The sequence below is a fragment of the Spermophilus citellus genome (assembly GCF_964194105.1).
Source record: "Spermophilus citellus genome assembly, chromosome: 4".
Lineage (NCBI taxonomy): Eukaryota > Metazoa > Chordata > Mammalia > Rodentia > Sciuridae > Spermophilus > Spermophilus citellus.
This window is the reverse complement of record NC_138185.1, coordinates 99,254,940-99,278,332: the sequence shown is the minus strand read 5'-3', so window position 1 is coordinate 99,278,332 and position 23,393 is coordinate 99,254,940. Positions and strand designations below refer to the sequence as shown.

General features: G+C 36.3%; 1 protein-coding gene across 8 annotated transcripts in view; it reads left to right on the top strand.

The window, feature by feature from the left end:
* The window catches only part of HERC2 (HECT and RLD domain containing E3 ubiquitin protein ligase 2), a 211,364-nt gene that overhangs the window by 132,875 nt on the left and 55,096 nt on the right, over positions 1–23,393 (top strand). For all 8 annotated transcript variants that reach the window (XM_081290553.1, XM_081290551.1, XM_081290552.1 and 5 more), the window contains 10 exons: positions 3,038–3,213; positions 6,142–6,253; positions 8,727–8,808; positions 8,928–9,071; positions 10,553–10,643; positions 11,267–11,444; positions 11,629–11,710; positions 11,796–11,967; positions 12,931–13,075; positions 13,756–13,981. In XM_081290553.1, coding sequence (XP_081146679.1) covers positions 3,038–3,213; positions 6,142–6,253; positions 8,727–8,808; positions 8,928–9,071; positions 10,553–10,643; positions 11,267–11,444; positions 11,629–11,710; positions 11,796–11,967; positions 12,931–13,075; positions 13,756–13,981 — 1,408 coding nt within the window. The remainder of the gene's footprint in view (positions 1–3,037; positions 3,214–6,141; positions 6,254–8,726; positions 8,809–8,927; positions 9,072–10,552; positions 10,644–11,266; positions 11,445–11,628; positions 11,711–11,795; positions 11,968–12,930; positions 13,076–13,755; positions 13,982–23,393) is intronic.

Below are 23,393 nucleotides of genomic sequence, written 5' to 3'. Positions count from 1 at the left end.
GTACAGTTTCTTCCCTGTGGACTTACAGTCTCCCTAAAGATTTCTAGTACCTTGCTTTTCAGGAAGAGACAAATGATAACAACACGTAGCAAACAAAGTTCAGTCTTAAACCAAATAACTTCTATTAAGTTATCTACAGTTGTGTCACAATAAACAGAAATAATGTGTTCAATTATTGTCTAGAATATAAGCAGTAAATTTGCAAAAGGGTTTACAATTTCAAATGGTGGACAAAGAACAGAAGTGGTGTAAGATGTGTTGTTTTTGAGGAAGGAGGGGAAAAGATACAAGTAAAAAATTATAGGAAGAATGAAAGAGGAATTAATAGAGGTTGGCTTGTTGAAAAGCTGTCTGTTTGCTTTTCTTGGTTCCTGCCTCGGAGCTACCAGGGAAGTGACCCCTCTATTCCACTGTATTGCTGATTTCCTAGTTACTGTTCATTCTTTAATATTATTGAGCTATTTTATGATATACTGATTAATTACAATTAAAATCACTATTAATATATAAGTTGGAAAATTATAAAAATGGAAGATAATGAAAAAACATGCTTGTAATTCCAGTGACTCAGGAGGTGAAGGCAGGAGAACTGCAATTTTGATGCCAAACTGAGCAACTTAGTGAGACCTTGCCACAAAATAAAAATTTAAAAAATGCTAGGGATATATAGTTTAGTGGTAGAGTATCCCAGGCTCTTTCCCCAGTACCACAAGAAGAAAAAAGGCAAAGAAAAGAAAAGAAAAGAAAAGAAAAACCATTGAGCTTTTCTGAGAAAAGATAATACTGAGTTATAGTGAATTTTAGTGTTCACTTATTGCTAGGTAACTGAGGGCAGTTATTAGTTTTATGTATTTTTGTGTTTTAACTAAATCAATAACTACAGTTAATAAAATCAACAGGTGAGATTGTCATTTATAAGTGGTGTACTTAATGTAAGAAATTTTCAATTCAGAACAATTTATTCTGTAATATTTGATAAGTACACAATAGTGTATATCATGTATATAAGAATATGAAGCATTGTGTGTAAACAAAAGAGTAATGACCTACCATCTATCCCACAACTAACTAAAATATACCATTCCTTTGGAATTGTTAGACTTTTGTATGAGTGTTCTTTTTTTGGGGTACTGTAAATATACATGACAGTGGGATTCATTATGTCATACAAGCTCCTAGACTCTTTATCATAGCCTTTCCTATGTAAATGGCTTGTTAAGGGAATTTTCTAACATACAAAGGAAAGTGTACCAAAACCTTCATGATCCCATCACTTGGCTTCAACATTGAAAGTATCAGTACATTTTGCCAGTTGTGTGCCACTGTTTTCCTCCCACCTCCTTTCCCTTCATCAGCAAGTTCTACACATGATCTTACTTCAGTAGCACTTACCTCGTATTCATCTCTAACAAAGAATTAAAAAACAAAACAATACTCTAGCACCCTTATTATATCAAATAAGTTTTCTTTAACTTCATCTAATATCTAGGCAGTGTTCTGATTTTCCTAATTATCCCATAAATGTCCTTTTCAAGTCAGTATATGTGACTCTTCATACAAATAGTGTCTATAGTTTGCACCACATTTAAGTCTTAATTCTCTTGTTTTTTTTTCTTTGCTAAAGAAGAAAAAAAATGAAGTCACCTTTTCTCTGAGGCATCATTCATATTTTTTATTTGGCTTTTACATCCTGGTGATGTTGTTCAACATGTATTTCCTGTGAAATAGGTAAATCTTGAGGTTTGATCAGGTCCAGTTTAGGCAATCAAAAGTAATTGTTAGGGGCTGTGCTCAGTGGTAAAACACTCATCTAGCATGTACGAAGCCCTGGGTTCAATCCTCAGCACCACATAAAAATAAATAAATAAAATAAAGATATTCTGTCCAACAACAACCATATATATATATATATATATTTTTTTTAAAGTAATTGTTAGTGTTATGTGCTTCCTGGTATATATCACTTTGTTTACATGTAATACAATGATAGGGGATTTTCGTCTGTGCCATGATAAGAATGTGACTTGCCAAATATAGGGTGCAGGACATTTGTAGGACAAACACATGAACTTTAACAATCAAATGGCAAACAAGTAACAGAGGGAGCTTGGATCTTGTTTATATTCTGAATTGAACAGCCAATAACAAAATGGCAATCAGAACATTTTGATCACTGTAGCGTTATTAGACGATATAGGAATTACTGTTTGAGCTATGGAAATAATAATGTGGATATGGTTTTTAAAAATTCCTTAATGTAGTAATAAATACTGAAGTTTTAAAACAGCATAATGCCTGGAATTTTCTTATCATAATCCATATATGAGTAAGATTGGTATATGTTGATAATTATTGAACTGGGTGATGGGTTATGGAGTTCTTTGTGCTTTTTTCTCTAATTGGGTATATTCACATATTTTTATTGTGTTTTAAAAATTATGAAGGTTCCATGAGTATCTGACATTTAATGTCTTCATACTTAACACATCTTGGTTCATGAAAATGCTAAGAGAGGAAGGTTTGTCATTCAGTAAGCCTATCATTCTATTTTATTTTAGTAAGAAAATTAGTCTAAGCCTCAAGCAGACATATCTGATGAATTAATGACTTTTTTTGAAGGCAAAGATTACTAAGATATGGCTGTATTAATTTTTTTTTAAATTTTTTACCTTTGGTACCAGGGATTGAACTCATGGGCACTCAACCACTGAGCCACATCCCTAGCCCTATTTTTTGTATTTTATTTAGAGACAGGGTCTCACTGAGTTGTTGCTTTTTGCTGAGACTGACTTTGAACTTGCAATCCTCCTGCCTCAGCCTCCTGAGCTGCTGGGATTACAGGTGTGCACCACCACGCCCGGCATTAATGGCTATATGAACTTTGATATCTCATTTGGTAGTTCCAGAACTTAAGTAAAGGATCCTAACTTACTGCATGTCCTATGTCTCAAATGTTTTGCTCTTTAGCCTCCCCCACCCCCCCAAAAAAAGAATGTGTTTGAGTCTAAAAAGTATACCTCATTGTTTTCCTGTCTAGTATCACAGGTATATTGAAATTGCGATAAAACAATGTCGGAGCTCTGGAATTGACTGTAAAATTCATGGCCTCATCCTCCTGGGACGGATCCGTGCAGAGGAGGAGGATTTGGCTGCAGTTCCTTTCTTAGCTTCAGATAATGAAGAGGAAGAAGATGACAAAGGCAACAGTGGAAGGTAGGACTTATTTGTTACTTTTGCTTACTTATCATTCCAAATTCTGACTTTCAAAAATAAATATTTAATTACAGTATATTTCATAAGGAAAGTGGTCTTATGCCCATAAGAATGTTTGGAAAGCTTTAGCTTTCAAAAGTTGCAATTTAACTTTTAAAGAAAATATGTAATATAGAAATACTTCATATTTAGGAAAAAATACCTTTTAAAGAGTGAAATAAAGTAAATAAAGATGTCTGATTTTTCTACCTGAAATATCACTGTTGCTAGTTTGGTATAATATCTTTTATATTTGTTTCAAGACAAAAAGTTTTTACTTTTTTTCCCAAAATGTATTTTCCTACAGGATTGTTATGGTATAATTTATAGCTTTTTCTCCTTAATCATTTTATCATTGCATTTAAAAATTTTTAAACATGCAGTTCAGTGTCACCAAGTACATGTGCACTATTGGCAATGTCTAGCCGTCACCACCAGCCATCTCTGGAATATCCATGTCATTAGTTTGCTGTAGACAGTTTTGGAGTCCAATACTTCATCTTATGACTCTTCCTTTCTGAATGAACAGTGTGGCAATGCCTGTTGCTATGTTCATCAATTTAATGTGTATCTGTGGAATGCCTACCACAGTCCAGTCCTATGGTGCACATGTAATAAAACCAGACAATCTTACCTTATTGTGTTACTATGGCTGTGTTCAGTGGCAGGAAGGATGCCTTGTGAGTCTACAGTGGAGTCTTATCTCTAGACCATCCTTACAGGGAAGAGTCAGTGTTATCAAAGCAGAATGGGTGGGCAAGGGTACTCCTAATATGGGGAGTAGCATGTGCCAGGTGAAATCAGTATCTGCCATTTGTGCAGTGGCTGCTCTAGGCTCCATTTTACCAGCAGCAAACAATGAAGATAATTACAGTTTTTATAAGTTGTATTTTCCTAGATAAATTGGAAAAATGAAATTGCTAAGTCAAAGGTTATACAAAATAAACTGCAATGTTTTCAACATTCTCAAGGTGTTCTTGGGTTGCTAGTGGGGCTAGAGCCCTCCACAAATGTCCTTTTCTCCAAGTTCTTCCCAGCATGTGACATAAGGAGACACAGGAGCTCTTCCTGCCCTGCTGTTAAGCACATTTTCTTAGTCATGGATGGCAGCAACTATGGTAATAAGTCAGATTATCTTAGGTCTCTGTTATCTTGGGTTTGGATTCTGTCCTGTATTTTGTTTTTTGAAAATGTCAAAAAGTTTTATTGATGTTGAAAAACCTTTTATATTTCTATCCTGTTTTATTTCAAAACCTTTGCATGTAAGTTGAAAAAAAATTAGTATATACAGCATTATCTTATGTAGAATATATGTTAGGCTGTACATTGTATCTGTTTGCATTAATTAAACTTTTAAGGAATTTTTAAATTTAGTAGCTACTAAAATGAATTGGACGAATTAAACTAAAATATGTGCCATATATGTGAAATAACCATAAAGTTTTGGGCTTTACTCATTGACCAGATTTTTACATGATTGAACATATTAACAAAAGGAATGTATATATTTTAACATAATAGTGCTTTTCCTGTAGGGTATCATTAATTAGCTGATAATTTCCAGATGAATCAGTGATTTTGGCATTCTCCCACAAGCCTAGCTTCCAGATGGGATGTGCCCACAACAACCATGTGTAGCAGATCTCTATTCTGACTGGTTCATATTTTCATGCTACCAGTCATTAACCATCCAGAATATCATTCCTGGTTTCCTATCCATGTTTTTGACTGAAAATGTTTTATAAGATATTTTAATACCTTATGCATCAGCGTGCTCTACTGTGCCTGGTATCACATGAAAGAGTTTTCCTACATTTTTATTTCCAAACCATAAAATTCTGGTCCCTTAAAGTAAATATATCAGGATATAACATTAAAAAAAGAACACCTAACCTATCTAGAACCATTTAATTTCTTTCACCTTAGTTTATAAGAACAGAACAAAGGCAAATACAAAGGCAATGTCCCAGACCCAAAAGAAGCGGTTCCTTAGCACTTGGCATCAGACTAAAACAATCTAACACTGTGTACTAAGCACTTCCTGGCTTTATCAGGTTCAAGAATGAGAGTACTTTGGCCGCTGTTGATTAAACTTCCAACCTAACAGTGCTAGGTCAGAGACAGGAGGAGTAAAGTGGAAGGAGTAACTCATCCAAGGAAAGGAGATGAGGACCAGTGTTGTGGGTAGGGGGAGGAAAGAAAGAGAGAGAGAGAGAGAGAGAGAGAGAGAGAGAGAGGGAGGGAGGGAGGGAGGGAGGGAGGGAGGGGAAGAAAAGAAAGATTGATTTTTGCCTCATGTATCTGTGTTAGAATACCTCTAACATCATACAGGCACATTTGCTTTAATCTTTCTTTTGGAAACAGACAGACAATAAAGATGGTTTAGGGACATTGCCACAAGGCCATTCCCAGTGACATTCCACATTTCCTTAGTGAGTTTTTTTTTTTTTTTAAGTTGTAGATGGATAGCTTGCCTTAATTTTGTTTGTTTGTTTATTTATAAATAGTACAGTGCTAAGGATTGAACCTAGTGCCTCACACATTAGGCAGGTGCTCTGCCACTGAGCTAAAGCCACAGCCCTTTCCCCAGTGTTTCTATGCATCCTGGTGAAGGATGGGAATTGTTCCGTGTCAGAACATTTGTTATGTTCAACTTGATATTTAAGAAGAAAGACATTCATAGTATATCATAGAAAGATCTGTATCAAAAATAGCTAAAATTAGATTGTGGTAAAACTTATGTAGATATTTGAAATTTTATTGTATTAAAACAAAACTTTGAATTTCTGACAGTAACCGGAAAGCTTTGATTGATTGAGGTTGCTCTTTTTTAATTTTTAAAATGTTTTATGTTGAATAACCTCTATTTTTGTGTTTTCCTTTGGGTAGCCTTATTAGAAAGAAGGCTGCAGGGCTGGAATCGGCAGCTACAATAAGAACCAAAGTGTTCGTGTGGGGACTGAATGACAAGGACCAGCTGGGCGGGCTCAAGGGCTCTAAGGTATCTAGATCTCCCTGGGCTGACACTTTGCATCACCTGCTACTCCATGACTGAGGAGGAGGCTTGCCAATGCCTTTATCCTCGAGAAGCTCAGCAATGGCCAGCTTCTTTTGAAGTTTTTAATAATAGTCTATATGTGTGTGCTGCAACTCCCCTCCCTCAATTGAACAGGCCTTGTGCATGTTAGGTCTACCACTGAGGTACATCCCCCAGCCTCTATATGTGGTCTTTATATTTATTTATTTATTTATTTATTTATTTATTTATTTATTTATTTTTCAGTACTGGCAATTGAACCTGGGATCCTTTGAAAAATGTTTTTATTTTGGAACAGTATTTTGCTAAGTGCTAATGTTGACCTCAAATTTAGGATCCTCTGCTTTAGCCTTCTAAGTAGCTTGAATTACAGGCATGTACCACAATGCCCAGCTATATGTGGTTTTTTAACTTTCAAAAGTAATTGTAAGCCTTCATCCTTAGAAAACAGTTAACTTAAGATATTGTTGTATTATTGCTATCTTAAAATAAACTAGAAAATAAACTTTTGGAACAATTTGGCAAATGCATAGGTGAAAATTGTAGACCATAACTATATTTATTTTCAATAAGCGTTTCTTCTTATCATGAACAAAGTGTGTAAAAATGTCATAATGGTACTAAGATGAGCAAGATGTAACTTCTGCTCTTTGGACACTTGGTAATTGAGCTACTACCATGTGAAATAGCTTCTGTAGGGAAAAAAGTTCTTTTGAGCACAGAGAAACAAAACACAGGTGCATGTGCACATCTATACTTGTCAGCTTTGAAGGGCTTGTTGTGGGGAGAGAGACCTTCATGTTCTCATTGATCTTGTTGATATCATGTAACCATAACTGTGCCATACCTTCTGTGTTTCTAATGTATACTTAATCCCATAAGTAATGAGATAAAGAGTTAATTTATAAAGTATTATAACTGGTTTAGGAGAAAGCAGATTTTTTTTAAAAAGAGTAGATGTAATAAATGATGCATTTGAACTAGAGTTGAATGCAATATACCTTTCATTTTTCAGTGTCTTTTGTATGAGGAGTCCTAGAACAAAATTCTTGCAATTTTAGTTCAAACGATTTTCTCTTTAGATGAATAAATCTACTTCCTTTTTTGGGGGGCGGGGGTACTGGGGATTGAACTCTGGGCACTCGACCACTGAGCCACATCCTAAGCCCTATTTTGTACTTTATTTAGACACAGGGTCTCACTGAGTTGCGCCTCACTTTTGCTGAGGCTAGATTTGAACTCATGATCCTCTTGCCTCAGCCTTCCCAACTGCCAGAATTACAGGAGCACGCCACTGCGTCTGGCTACTAGTTAAGTGGGGTATTTATTACTTGTCCTAAGTCTTCTTATTACCTTCATTGTAAAGAAGCTCAGATGGGCTAGGGTTGTGGCTCAGCCGTAGAGCACTCGCCTAGCACGTGCAAGGCTCTGGGTTCAATCCTCAGCACCATGTAACAATAAATAAATAAAATAAAGGTATTGTGTTCAACTACAACTAAAAAGTAAATATTAAACAACAACAACAACAACAAAAAAGAAGCTCAGAAAGTTAGAACTCATTTATTTGGAACCTGTCCTTTCTAGATCCAATTAAGCTTCATCTTTATTTGAATAACTTTGAATTACATTTATGTTTTAGAACCCTATTTTAGAAGCCCTATTTTGCAAGTGGGCAGTGACAGTAAACTCTGGGTATCTCAGCTATGCTAGTTCAGGGCTCTATAGTAGTTCCTGAGTCATGATCGCTGTTAGAAGCTGGGATTCTGCTTGCTCTCACACATGGAGTTTTCCTATGAAGGTCCATTAGGGTTCCAAGGTTGTGATGGAAATTCTTACTTCCACTGCAGTAGTGACTACATGACAATTTCTAAGGTGTGCAATAGTAAAGGGTTTCTTAGACAAAGGGTGCCAAGAATTTTAAGTTAAATTATACTCCTCTACAATGGCAAATATATACATATAATTTCTTAGTGATGTGAGTGTCAGAATCAAAGAGAATGAGCAGGACATGGCTTGAAATAAAACAGTTTACCAGAGGTTTGTTTTTATCTTTGCATTATGGGTATTTTACTTTTCACCTTTTGTTATGAGACTGTTCAAATTTAGCCAGGTAGAAAGATTAGAGTCATGAGCCTTCATGTCCTTATTTCCAACTATAAGAGTTATGGATAATTGTCTACATTTTTTACCTACCCACCCCTCTGATCTGGTTTATTTTGAAATACATATCAGTTAATCCTTTTATCCTTAAAGTACTTCAGTGTATGTCTCTAAAGATAAAGAGTTTCTATAGTTAATATAGTCATATAAATTAACAATAATTCTTATATCATCTAGTAAGAGCACTTAAAATTTTAGAAAATATAATTATTTACAAATTTACAAATATAATTGTGTTTTTATTTCTTTTGCTTTTAAAAAAATAAACCTATTCTAGATAAAGGTACCTTCGTTTTCTGAGACTCTGTCTGCTTTGAATGTGGTACAAGTGGCTGGCGGTTCTAAAAGTTTATTTGCAGGTATGATTATTCTAATATATAAAAATTTATGAATTGCACTTAGTGAGGGTGCATGTGCACACATGCACAAATTTTGTGTTGGGAAAAGTGAGTCTTCTCCTGGCTCTTGTTCCTTGTAGTTACTGTGGAAGGGAAGGTGTATGCTTGTGGAGAAGCTACGAATGGCCGACTGGGACTGGGCATGTCTAGTGGAACAGTCCCCATTCCTCGGCAGATTACGGCCCTCAGCAGCTATGTGGTCAAGAAGGTGGCAGTTCACTCAGGTAAATATCCAGCATTAGCATTTGCATGCAGAGTAAGCCTGTGCTTCTATTCTTCAAATAAAAAAGACCCTTAAATAATTTTCCCTAAGGTATTCTCACATTCTTTTTCAAGTCTTTATTAATACGAATAAAAATTGGATAATGTAAATCTCTGGGTGGTCTGGAATTTTAACTATTGGTACTAAATGCTAAATGAGGTTTTTGTTTGTTTGTTTTTTAAGCAGCATTGTTGGTATTTTAGATGTATAGATGTACCCGTCAGAGTATGGGGTGTTTGTTGGGCCCATTGTATCTTTGGTATCATAAAGTTGTGTGCTTAAATGTGTGTTATTTTTCTGATGAGTCTGTGACTCATCAGATTTAGCAAGTGTTTATGAACCCCAGTGCTAAGAAAGATTGTTTAAAAAAGATAATATCATTCTCCTTCAATTTAGAGTACCTTTACTGAATAGAGTTTTAAAGTTGTGTGGCAGGCCTTTGAAAAATAGAATTGTGTTAGTTACAAAGCTCAGTGTATGCTTCTATTGGATTGAGTTAGATGTAAACCTGTATAACTGGAAATGCAAATGATAATGCTTAAGTAAGCCAAAATTTTACTTTTCTCCTCTGTAAAATTATAGAGGTAGGGTCTGGGTCCATCTATATGTTCTCTGCGTCCACAAAGAATGCTAGCTCTCCTTGTCCACCTCTGTGTGAAGTTGACCTTGCTGCTTTAGCCTTCAGTTCCAAGACCTAGGCAGCACCTATCCTGTAGCCCACAGAGCCCTTTTTTGAGCTTTCTGTGGACAAAGAAGGCTGGGAAATGTGCTTAGCACATTGTAGCACTGATAATATGGGAGTTCTATGGTAAGAAAGAGGAGAGAATGAATGTTAGGGACTAGAAGCCCCACCTATCATACTGTCCTCAGAGCCCAGGAGCTGGCAGGACATCAGGTGTATAACCAGAGGTCGTGCATATAATCCTGAAGTGGGGGTGTGTGGACTGGGAGAGTATTCCATGTTGTGGAAAGAACTGATATGCTTTGAGAACAGTGAGTATAATATTAAACTTACTTAATTGATGGTACTTCTGCTTAAATAATTTCACCAATGGGTGCATTGCAAAAAAGCTTAAATTGCCACCATATTTGACAATTTGCCTAATGACAAATATACTTATTTCAACGTCTTCCACCTAATTTTTTGATCTTTTATACATGAACATAGTTGAAGCCCCATTAATAATCAGCATTATTTTTCTGTTTCTTTGTAAGTACAAAAATTTTTTAGAGTTAAAATTTATGGTTTATTTAAAGTTCTCTAAATTTGCATATGTGTTACCCAGAAAGCCTTCATAATAACTGTAAGTGTTTATCCCGTTTACTCATCATTTATTCAATACATTCACTGAATATATGCTACATGCCAAGTGACTTGGGTAGTTATACTGTGACCTTTTGTATGTTGCATATTGGCAACCTATGTGCATGTCAATGTTGCAGGTGGCCGGCACGCCACAGCCTTAACCGTTGATGGGAAAGTATTCTCGTGGGGTGAAGGTGATGATGGAAAACTTGGACATTTCAGCAGAATGTAAGAATGTTTTCTTCAGTCTTACTTCTTAATCAGAAACTGTAACTGAAAATATTAGTGGGTACCTTTAAATAGTTGTTTTGCATAGGATAGGTTGTTTGTGGACTAGTTATGTGGAAAAAATATTTCTTAATTTTTAAAAATTGTATACAGACACAGTACCTTTATTTATTTATTTGTTTGTGGTGCTGAGGATTGAACCCAGTGCCTCACACTTGCAATGCAAACACTTGACCAATGAGCTACAACCCCAGCCCAGAATTTTTTTTTTAAAGAGAGAGAGAGAGAGAGAGAGAGAGAGAGAGAGTTTTTTTTTTTTTAATATTTATTTTTAGTTTTCGGCGGACACAACATCTTTGTTTGTATGTGGTGCTGAGGATCGAACCCGGGCCGCACGCATGCCAGGCGAGCACGCCACCACTTGAGCCACATCCCCAGCCCAGCCCAGAATTTTTTTAACAACATGGATGAACGTATGATTTGGCTTCATATACTGTTTTAAGTTTTGTTAGTGAAGTTTGTTTGAAGATCTTTTGTTGACCAAAGGTAGATTAGTGTAGATAACTTTTTTCTTTGAGAACAGGTGGATTGATTGTAGGGAGTGTAATTTGATTTTGTTTTAGGAATTGTGACAAGCCAAGACTTATAGAGGCCTTGAAAACCAAGCGCATCCGGGATATTGCCTGTGGGAGCTCACACAGTGCGGCCCTCACGTCCAGCGGGGAGCTATATACCTGGGGCCTTGGAGAATATGGCCGGTTAGGACATGGAGATAATACAACACAGCTAAAGCCCAAAATGGTGATTATACACATTTTTGTTGCTTACAGAAAGCTTACCACCTGATGATTTTAAATGCAGATAAGCCTCAAGTCTAGGAAAGTTCATAAAGATGTGCATTATTGGCTTTTAGTCTGTGGAAAAAATTTCCTTTACTTTCTTGGTGTCTGTACTTGATTCTGTCTTTAAATTTGTAATTGAGTAGGTGAAAGTCCTTCTTGGTCACAGAGTAATCCAGGTTGCATGTGGAAGCAGAGATGCACAGACTCTGGCTCTCACTGATGAAGGTGAGCACCTGTTGTGGTCTAAAGTTTGGGGGTGGGTAGGAACGTATATGAAGTGCTGGCCTTAAGTAATATTTTTTAAACCTAGGTTTGGTATTTTCCTGGGGTGATGGTGACTTTGGAAAATTGGGCCGAGGAGGAAGTGAAGGATGTAACATTCCCCAGAACATCGAGAGACTAAATGGGCAGGGTGTGTGCCAAATTGAGTGTGGAGCTCAGTTCTCCTTGGCTCTCACCAAGTCAGGAGTGGTGTGGACATGGTATGTATACTACCTCACTGCTGCCAACATTTCTGTGCTTTGTAAGGCATGTGTGGGGATCCTTGACCTCACATCAGGCCCACCTTGGGTGCTCGTAAAATCATTGTATAACTCATCCCAGCATCTTTGTTTTTTATTTGTATTGAGATAGGATTAATGATGATATTACAAGGAGAAAGTTCCTGTTATCAGTGGGTCATTTTGAAAAGAACGCTAGGGAAATTTTAGCCCACTTGCCTTTCTTATTCAAGTGAGACGTCGGTGAAGTATTTCTTCCACTTTCTTTTTTTTTAATATATATTTTTTTAGTTGTAGTTGGACACAATACCCTGATTTCCTTTATTTATTTATTAAAATATTTATTTTTTAGTTGTACACAGTACCTGTATTTTATTTATTTTTATGTGGTGCTGAGGATCGAATCCAGAGCCCCGCATGTGCGAGGTTGAGCACTCTACCACCGAGCGACAACCCCAGCCCCTTCTTCTACTTTCTTACTATACCAAAACCCCAATGATAAAATGAGAGCAAAATAGAAATTTGCATCCTTTGGTCCTAGAAATTTTATGTGTGATTCTTGCAAAAGCTTAATTTTATTACAATGCAGCATAGTGGTGGCCAGACCAACCTTGGAAGCTGTGTTGGGCCCTAGTGCTAATCATGACCAGTAGCAGCTTGAAAAAAGTGTATACCACATAGGTCTTTGGTCTGCTTTTCTGTCTCTTATATGAAAAGTCAACAATAGTAACTTAAATATTGTAAAACATTTTACATTGGTAAGGATTTTGCTAGCAGAATTAATTTTGAATTCATGGAGTATGATTTTACATGTAAGTTCAAAGACCTTGAGTGATGTTTCCATCAAGCTGTCTCTAAAAAAAGGTGAGAACATGAGCATTTTCTTGTGTATTGTTGCCAGACTGTAACTGTATATTAACATTCACACTTTTGGCCTCTCCTCAGGGGGAAGGGCGATTACTTCAGGCTAGGCCATGGTTCTGATGTGCATGTGCGGAAGCCACAGGTGGTGGAAGGGCTAAGAGGGAAGAAGATTGTGCATGTGGCTGTTGGGGCCCTGCATTGCCTGGCGGTCACAGACTCAGGGCAGGTAAGGATGCCAATGGCCTGTATGTTGCTACCCTTCTGCAGGGTGGTTATGACATAGCACTTATCTTGCCAGAACAATTTGGAGTGGGCAACTTTGAAAAAGTCATTCCATTCTAAAATCCACATGGGAATTATCCTTGAAGGTGCTCCTCCTGCTAATAAGGTATTAGCAGTATTTTGTTAGAAAATTGATAGCTGATGGAGGAGATACATACTACATTTCAGAAATAAAGAAATAAAGTTAATACTTGATTTATTCTTATTCTGCTCCTTTGGATGCCATACTTTAAAATTCATTTATGAAAACAAAACTATTATACTTTTTTTTTTTTTAAAGTGAATTCTATGATTACGTAAAGTCAAAAAGCTAATTACTTGAAAAATACGTATGTTGTTTTTGATCTTGACAAAATGAAGGAAAAAATAAGTTAACTATACTTAGTTGATGAGAGGATTCCCTGTTCTGTAACAAAGTAAAATGGATAAATTGATTTGATTTATATTAAGTAAACATGCATATCTACTTGTTGACAAGCATCTTCATGCTTAAATTTTTCTTAGCTGTGGTTCCACACGTGCCATTTTATAAGACTGTACCATGGCATATACTTTAAGCATTAAGTAAATTTTAAGAAAATTATCTGACGTGTTGAAAACTGTATTTTTTTTTTTATCTAACAGGTATACGCTTGGGGTGACAATGATCATGGCCAACAGGGCAATGGCACAACCACAGTTAATAGAAAGCCCACACTGGTGCAAGGCTTAGAAGGTCAGAAGATCACCCGAGTAGCTTGTGGGTCATCGCACAGTGTGGCATGGACAACTGTGGATGTAGCCACACCCTCTGTCCATGAGCCGGTCCTCTTCCAGACTGCAAGAGACCCTTTAGGTGCTTCCTATTTAGGTAATGCATTTTTTGTATCTTCTCTGTGCTTCTTCTGTAGGCTGTAGCAGTATTATAGATTTCTGTAATAGTTCTGACACATTGGAGGTTGTAGTTCTGTGTTAACTGTATTATGAACCTGAAGGCACAAAATCTTGTGTATGCATGGGGAGGGTAGGTATCTTTACAGTGTTGAATAATCCAGCCAACAAATACTGTGTGTCTCTTTGGGCCTTTAATTTCTCTTAGCAATATTTTATAGTTTGAGTGTGCAGGTCTTGCATATCTCTTTCAAATTTATCTCAAGTGTTTTAGATTATGAGTACCATTATAACTTTTCAAAAAGATTGCTTATTCCTTGATACTGTATAGAAACATTCAAGTTGCTCTTTGCTAGCATATAGGAATATAATTAATTTTCTTCAGGGAACTTCATCTTTGTAAGAAATTCTCATATGATTATTTTGTTTTCATCTTCTTTCTCTCAATGGGGCTTATATAGTGTCCATTACCATTTGCTTTTTTTAAAAATTTATATATGACAATGGAATGCATTACAATTCTTACTACACATATAGAGCACAATTTTTCATATCTCTGGTTGTATACATAGTATATTCACACCAATTCGTGTCTTCATACCTGTACTTTGGATAATAATGATCATCACATTCCACCACCATTAATTATCTCATGTCCCCTCCTTTCCCCTCCAACCCTTTTGCCCTGTCTAGAGTTCGTCTATCCCTCCCATGCTCCCATTTGCTTTTTTATATATCTGAATGTCATCCGGGTTCACCAGTTACTAGCTATAAAGACTGGGCAAGTTACTTAGCTTTCTTAGCTTTCCTGTGCCTTCCTTTTCTGGTATAGATGAAGATGAGGCTCTACTTAGTCTTCTTTCAATTTATAATTGCATATTGGTGGTCTTTTCACATCACCTTATGTGTATAACCTTTTGAAATATACTTTTTTTCACTCAGCACAATCCTCTGGAGATTCATCCAAGTTGTTGCATGTATCCAGTTTGTTCCTTAGTATTACTGAGTAGTATTTCCTGGTTTATTCACTCATTGAAGGACTTTTTTTGGATGATTTCTATTTTTGGCTATTACAAATAAACCTGTTTATGTCATCCATATCTAGGTATTTGTATAAAAATAAGTTTGGCTTAATTGCCCAAGAGTGCAATTGCTGGATCATATGCAGAATTCATGTTTTGTTTGGTGCAAAACTTGTTTAGAGTATGCTGTTTACATTCTCACTATCAGTGGATGAATGACCCAATTTCTTCCATATTTTTACCACTATTTTTTACTTTTAGCCTTTCTGATGTGTGTATTAATTTCATTGTGGTTTTAATTTGTGTTCTCATAATGACTAACGTTAAACATCTTTTCATGTGCTTATTTACAATTTATATCTCTGGTGACATGTAGATGTGGCATTTCTAATTGGATTTTTTTCTGTCTCTGGAATATGTTTTTAGTTATTGGGTTTAGAGAGTTCTTTATATTCTAGGTGCTTTTAGTCCTTTAGCAGCTCTGTGGTATGCAGATGCTTTCTCCAGGTCTATAGCTTATCTTTGCATCTTCATAGTATGAAAGTTTCTAATTTTGATATAGTCTATTTATTAAATTTTTCTCTTATGGATCATATTTTTGGTATTAAGTCATAAGCATAATTTCTTTTTTTTTTTGGTACTAGGGATTGAATTTTTTTTTTTTTTTTTACCACTGAGCTACATCCCTAGCCCTTTTTATTTTATTTTTGAAATTTTGAGACTGGTCTCATTTAGTTGCAGAGAATGGCCTTAAACTTGCGATCCTGCTGCCTCAGCTGAGTGGCTGAAATTACAGGTGTGCATCATCACATCCAGCTCCTAAGTATACTTTAAATAAGGGTTTTCTCCTGTGTTCTTTTTTAGATTTATAGTTTTATGTTTTATACGTAAGTAATGGGTTTTCTATAAAGTATGAAATTTAGATTGAGTTTTTTTTTTTTTAACTTACTTGAGTCCATTTGTTGAAAAGCTGGCTTTTCTCCACAGAATTGCTTTGACATATTTGTTAAAAATCATTTGGGTGGGCTGGGGTTGTGGCTCAGTGATAGAATGCTTGCCTAGCATATGCGAGGCCCTGGGTTTGATCCTTAGCACCAAATAAAAATAAATAAATAAAGGTATTATGTCCAACTATAACTAAAAAAATATCAGTTGCACATATTTGTGTGGATGTATTTTTGGGATCTCTATTTTATTCTACTGATTATTATGTAAGTACCACACAGTCATGATTTTATTAACTTTATACTAATTTTTAAAAAATTGAATAGACTGTTCCTTATTCTGAACTCTTTCAAAATTGTTTTAGCTAGTCTAATTCCTTTGCCTTTCCATATAAATTTTAGAGTAATATTGCCTATATATCTAAAATCTCTTGCTGGAATTTTGATAGGAATTGCATTACATCTGCATATCAGCTTGGGTAGGATGGGCATCTGTTCTTTGCAAAGTTTTCCAATCCTCAAACATGGTATGAGTTTTATTTATTTAGTTCTCTTTTGATTTCTTTTATATTTGTTTTGTAGTTTGTATCTGTTCTCAGAGCTCCTCTCTAAATTGGGATTCCAGTACTAGAGTAGCTATCAATCTTGCTATAATGGGAGATAAAGGGAGCTGGTACAGATGTGTATAGATGTGAACAGTGTGTACCTTTCACAGGATGCTTTTTTTAGCTGGCAGATGGACTAATGTCTGGTTGTCCAGCTTGCAACCAGAAGATTTCTCATGTAGAAATTTGTGCTGGCAGACATCCCTGTGACTCTTGTGTGACCTGTGTCTGGTTTATGCCTGACCTACCATCACTCATGCGGGGAGAACTGAAACAGCCCCTGGTTATTTGAATGGAGGGAACAATTTAATACACCACCATAATAGAAAACAAGTTCAAAGATTTTTACTTTCAGATCCTGGGCAAGGAGGGCGTGATGAGTTTGGAGGTCAGTCTTCTAGTCTCTGGGTCACAGGAGGCAGAAATAAAGAGTGAAAAGAAGGAGAGAGAAAGAGAACACACAGAACAACTAGTAGTGCAAATAAGGGAATAGAGTGTGGGTCACTTTAAGTTTGTGGGCACATACCTGAATGGTTGGTTTAAAGGAAGTGCAGGCAGGAAAAGAGGAGCCCAGTCTTCTATGCCTCTGGGAGAGATGCCTCTCAGTTCTTATTTTTGGTCACAGGCTTGAGTAACTTGGGTATAATGTTCTACTTATAATGCCTAGGCAGCATTTTAAAAAATAATTCTTTTAGACATTGATGGACCTTTATTTATTCATTTATTTATATGTGGTGCTGAGAATCGAACCCAGTGCCCCACACATGCTAGGCAAGTGCTCTACCACTGAGCCACAATCCCAGCCCCCTAGGCAGCGATTTTTGCTGTGCCCTTCTAAGTACAGTAGCATAGTATGCAAGTTCTGTATGTGTTTTGTTATATTTATCTCCTCTTTCTCTCTCTCTCAAGATTATGCCTGGTCTGGTGGCACATACCTGTAATTCCAGTTACTCAGGAGGCTGAGGCAGGAAGATCATAAGTTCAAGGCCAGCCACTTGGTGAGGCCCTAAGCAACTTAGCAAGACCCTGTTTCAAAATAAAATGGGCTGAAGATATGGCTCAGTGGTAAAGCACCCCTGAGTTCAATCCCCAGTACAACCCCCTCCCCAAATGTTTGTTATGGAATTTTTATTAAATTTGATTAATTTTTGTGGTGGGGATGGAAACCAGGGCCTCACACATGCAATGCAAACATACTGCCACTGAGTTACATCCCCAGCCCTGTGTTTGTAATCTTGTTTTCTACATTTTTTATTAATACAGAGAAGTGCAATTTTTGTACAATTTTAATATTACCCTGTGATTTTCGAGGATTGAACTCAGGGGCACTTGATTACTGAGCCTCATCCGCAGCCCATTTTTGTATTTTATTTAGAGACAGGGTCTTTGAATATTGAATATTAAATATTGAGTTGCTTGGTGCCTTGCTTTTGCTGAGGCTGGCTTTGAACTCACAATCCTCCTGCCTCAGCCTCTTGAGCTGCTGGGATTATAGGCTTGTGCCACCACGCCCAGCAAGATCTTGGACTTTTCTGTGTAGACAATGGTGTAATTTTTAAGTAGAGGCAGTTATTCATACAATTTTCTTTTTCTTGCCTTTTACATTAGCTGGAATATCTAGGACTGTTAAAGAAGAGTGGCAAGAGCTGGTATGCTTGATGTATTCATAATCTTAGAGGAAAAGCATTTAGTCTCCCACCACAAAGGATGATGTTAGCTCCAAGATTTCTTGTAGAAGCTTTTTATCAAGTTCAGAAAGGTCTCCTGTCTTCCTAGACAGCTGAGAGTTTTTTTCATAAATGAATGTTGAGTTCCATCATGGCTTTTCTCTATTGATATAATCATGGACTTTCTTCTTTAATGCATTGATAGGTAGATTGCATTGATTTTTGAATATTGAGCCAGTGTTGCACACCTGGAATAAACACTACTTGATTTTTACTTTTTGTTTAATTTTCCCTGTTTTTCTCTTATCTTTTTTATTGGTTTCTGGTCTCCATTAGTTTCTAATTTCTGTTTGCTTTAAGTTTATTTTGTTGTTGTTGTTATTGTTTTAGGTAGCTCCTATAGATAACTGTATGAGACCTTTTTTAAAAAAAAAAAATCTTTTGGTACTAGGGATTGAACCCAGGGCCAAGTATAGCCCAACTCTAGGCTATACCCCTAGCCCTTTTTATTTTGAGATAGGGTCTTGCTAAGTTGCTCACATTGTCATAGAACCTAATAATTATTCTGCCTCAACCTCCTGAGTAGCTGAAATTATGGTGTGAGCTACTGTGCCTGGATGATTTGAGACCTTTCCTTCTTTTAATGTAAACTTTTAGTGTTATAAATTTTCCTCTCAACACTGCTTTAGCACATCTTGCAAATTTTGTTAGGTTGCATTTTCTTTTTCATTCAGGTTTATATAGTATGTCAATATTGTATATATTAATAAAATGTTATAATGTATATAATGCAGTATAATATAAATTATGAATTATGTTAACATTAATATAAAGAAGTTAAGAACTTTTACATTCCTGTTGATAAGTAATGTTGGTCTGTACTGTTTATTGTAATGTCTGTCTAGCTTTGATATCAGGATAATGCTGGCCTCATAGATTGGGATGTCTGGTATTCCCTTCTTTTAAATTTGTGTAGAATTGTTACTTCAGGAGAATTCATCAGTGAAGACAGCCAGACCTACAGTTTTCTGTGTGTGTGTGTGTGTGTGTGTGTGTGTGTATGTTTGTGTAATTTTTTTAACTATAAATTTTATTGCTTTAATAAATACTTATTTTCTAGTAGGATTTGTGTCTTTGACATAAAATGTCCATTTTATCTTACTTGTTGAATTTACTGGCATAAAGTTGATCTCAGTATGTGCTTATTTCCCTTTTAATGTTAATGGAATCTATAGTGATACAATTTCTTGTTTCTTATATTGTTCTCAAAGAACAAGTCTGTGCTTTACTTGATTTTTCTGTTTTCTATTTTTTTTGTATTTTCTTGCCATCCCACCTACATGATAATGTTTGATCAAATGCCATATATCATGAATTGTGTCTTCGATGTTTTCGTAGATTTTTAAGTTTAAAAAAATTTTTTAGTTGTAAATAAACACAATATTATTTTTATTTGTTATTTTTATGTGGTGCTGAGGATCAAACCCAGTGCCTCACATATGCCAGGCAATTGCTCTACCACTGAGTCACAACCCCAGCCCTGTATCTATAAATTTTGAGCTTTAATATGGTTAAGTTACTCTGAAGCCATTAGACTCTGTTTTGACCTGGGTTTAGATTTGGTAGTTTAAGATGGAGCTAATTATTCCCTACCATGGAGACAAAGAGTTTTCTGAGTACTCTTCCCAAGCCTTGTGGAATGTGAGGTCTTCCTGTCTGGCTGATGGGAATAATGGCTACTCTGGGCCTTGCATGTTTGATGGGTACTGTGCCTCTACTCCTTTCAGGTGTTTTTAAAATTTGACTTGTGTAGTTTCTTTTTTTTTATTGATTATTCAAAACATTACAGAGCTCATGATATATCATCTTTCATACATTAGGCTCAATTGGGTTTTGAACTCCCATTTTTACCCCAAATACAGATTGCAGAATCACTTCTGTTACATACTCACATTATTGCATAATGGCATATTAGTGACTGTTGTATTCTGCTACCTTTCCTATCCCCTACTATCCCCCCTCCCCTCCCCTCCCATCTTCCCTCTCTACCTCCTCTGCTGTTGTTCAGTTCTCTCCCCTTTTTTCCCCCTCCCCCTTGCCCCTCATAACCTCTTATAATTTTGTGTATCATTGAAGGTCTCCTACAATTTCCATATGCTTTCCCTTCTCTCTCCCTTTCTCTCCCCCCATTCGTCTTTGTTTACTGTTAGTCTTTTCCTCATGCTCTTCCTTCCTGTTCTGTTCTTAGTTGCTCTCTTTATATCAAAGAAGACATTTGGCATTTGTTTTTTAGGGCTTGGCTAGCTTCACTTAGCATAATCTGCTCTAATGCCATCCATTTCCCTGCAAATTCTATGATTTTGTCATTTCTTAGTGCTGCATAATACTCCATTGTGTATAGATGCCACATTTTTTTTTATCCATTCATCTATTGAAGGGCATCTAGGTTGGTTCCACAGTCTAGCTATTGTGAATTGTGCCGCTATAATCATTGATGTGGCCGTATCCCTATAGTGCGCTCTTTTAAGGTCCTCAGGGAATATTCCGAGAAGGGCGATAGCTGGGTCAAATGGTGGATCCATTCCCAGCTTTCGCAGGAATCTCCATACTGCTTTCCAAATTGGCTGCACCATTTTGCAGTCCCACCAGCAGTGTACAAGTGTACCCTTTTCCCCACATCCCCGCCAACACTTATTGTTGTGTGACTTCATAATGGCTGCCAATCTTACTGGAGTGAGATGGTATCTTAGGGTGGTTTTGATTTGCATTTCTCTGATTGCTAGAGATGGTGAGCATTTTTTCATGTACTTGTTGATTGATTGTATGTCCTCCTCTGAGAAGTGTCTGTTCAGGTCCTTGGCCCATTTGTTGATTGGGTTGTTTGTTATCTTATTGTTTAATTTTTTGAGTTCTTTGTACATTCTGGATATTAAGGCTCTATCTGAGGTGTGAGGGGTAAAAATTTGTTCCCAGGATGTAGGCTCTCTATTTACCTCTTTTATTGTTTCTCTTGCTGAGAAAAAACTTTTTAGTTTAAGTAAGTCTCATTTGTTTATTCTTGTTATTAACTCTTGGGCTATGGGCGTCCTATTAAGGAATTTGGAGCCCGACCCCACTATATGTAGATCGGAGCCAACTTTTTCTTCTATCAGACGCAACATCTCTGATTTGATATCTAGCTCCTTGATCCATTTTGAGTTAACTTTTGTGGATGGCGAGAGAAAGGGATTCAATTTCATTTTGTTGCATATGGATTTCCAATTTTCCCAGCACCATTTGTTAAAGATGCTATCCTTCCTCCATTGCATGTTTTTAGCCCCTTTATCAAATATCAGATAGTTGTAACTTTGTGGATTAGTCTCTGTGTCCTCTATTCTGTACCATTGGTCCACCTGCCTGTTTTGGTACCAGTACCATGCTGTTTTTGTTACTATTGCTTTGTAGTACAGTTTGAACTCTGGTATTGCTATACCTCCAGATTCACACTTCCTGCTTAGAATTGCTTTTGCTATTCTGGGTCTTTTGTTTTTCCATATGAATTTCACGATTGCTTTTTCTATTTCAACAAGAAATGCCGCTGGGATTTTGATTGGCATTGCATTAAACCTGTAGAGAACTTTGGGTAATATCGCCATTTTGATGATGTTAGTTCTGCCTATCCATGAACAGGGTACATTTTTCCATCTTCTGAGATCTTCTTCTATCTCTCTCTTTAGGGTTCTGTAGTTTTCATTGTATAGATCTTTTACCTCTTTTGTTAGGTTGATTCCCAAGTATCTTATTTTCTTTGAGGATATTGTGAATGGAGTGGTTTTCCTTATTTCCATTTCAGAGGTTTTGTTGCTGATATACAGGAATGCCTTTGATTTATGCGTGTTGATTTTATAACCTGCTACTTTGCTGAATTATTTATTAACTTTAGCAGCTTCTTTGTAGACCCTTTTGGGTCTGTTAAGTATATTATCATGTCATCCGCAAATAGCGATAATTTAATTTCTTCTTTTCCTATTTTTATGCCTTTAATTTCTTTTGTCTGTCTAATTGCTCTGGCTAGTACTTCGAGAACTAAATTGAATAGAAGTGGTGATAGAGGGCATCCCTGTCTTGTTCCAGATTTTAGAGGGAATGCCTTCAGTTTTTCTCCGTTTAGGATGATGCTAGCCTGAGGTTTAGCATATATAGCTTTTGCAATGTTGAGGTAAGTTCCTGTCATCCCTAGTTTTTCTAGTGTTTTGAACATAAAGGGATGCTGTACTTTGTCAAATGCTTTTTCTGCATCTATCGAGATGATCATATGGTTCTTGTCTATAAGTCTGTTGATGTGGTGAATAGCATTTATTGATTTCCGTATATTGAACCAGCCTTGCATCCCAGGGATGAATCCTACTTGATCATGGTGCACAAGTTTTTTGATATGTTTTTGTATTCGATTCGCCAGAATTTTATTGAGAATTTTTGCATCCAAGTTCATTAGAGATATTGGTCTGTAGTTTTCTTTCTTTGAAGTGTGTTTGTCTGGTTTTGGTATCAGAGTGATGTTGGCCTCATAGAATGAATTTGGAAGAGCTCCTTCTTTTTCTATTTCTTGAAATAGCTTGAAAAGTATTGGTATTAATTCTTCTTTGAAGGTTTTGTAGAACTCCGCTATATACCCATCCGGTCCAGGGCTTTTCTTGGTTGGTAGTCTTTTGATGGCTTCTTCAATTTCTTCCTTTGTTATTGGTCTGTTTAAATTGTGTGTGTCTTCCTGTCTCAATCTGGGCAGATCATATGCCTTAAGAAATTTATCAATATCTTCACTATCTTCTATTTTATTGGAATATAGGGTTTCAAAATACTTTCTAATTATCTTCTGTATTTCTGTAGTGTCTGTTGTGATATTGCCTTTTTCATCCCGTATGTTGGTAATTTGAGTTCTGTCTCTTCTTCTCTTCGGTAGCATGGCTAAGGGCCTGTCTATCTTATTTGTTTTTTCAAAGAACCAACTTTTAGTTTTATCAATTTTTTCAATGTTTTTTTTTTGTTTCAATTTCGTTGATTTCTGCTCTAATTTTAATTATTTCTTGTCTTCTACTACATTTGCTATTGTTTTGCTCTTCCTTTTCTAGGTTTTTGAGGTGTAGTGTGAGTTCATTTATTTGTTGGTTATTTCTT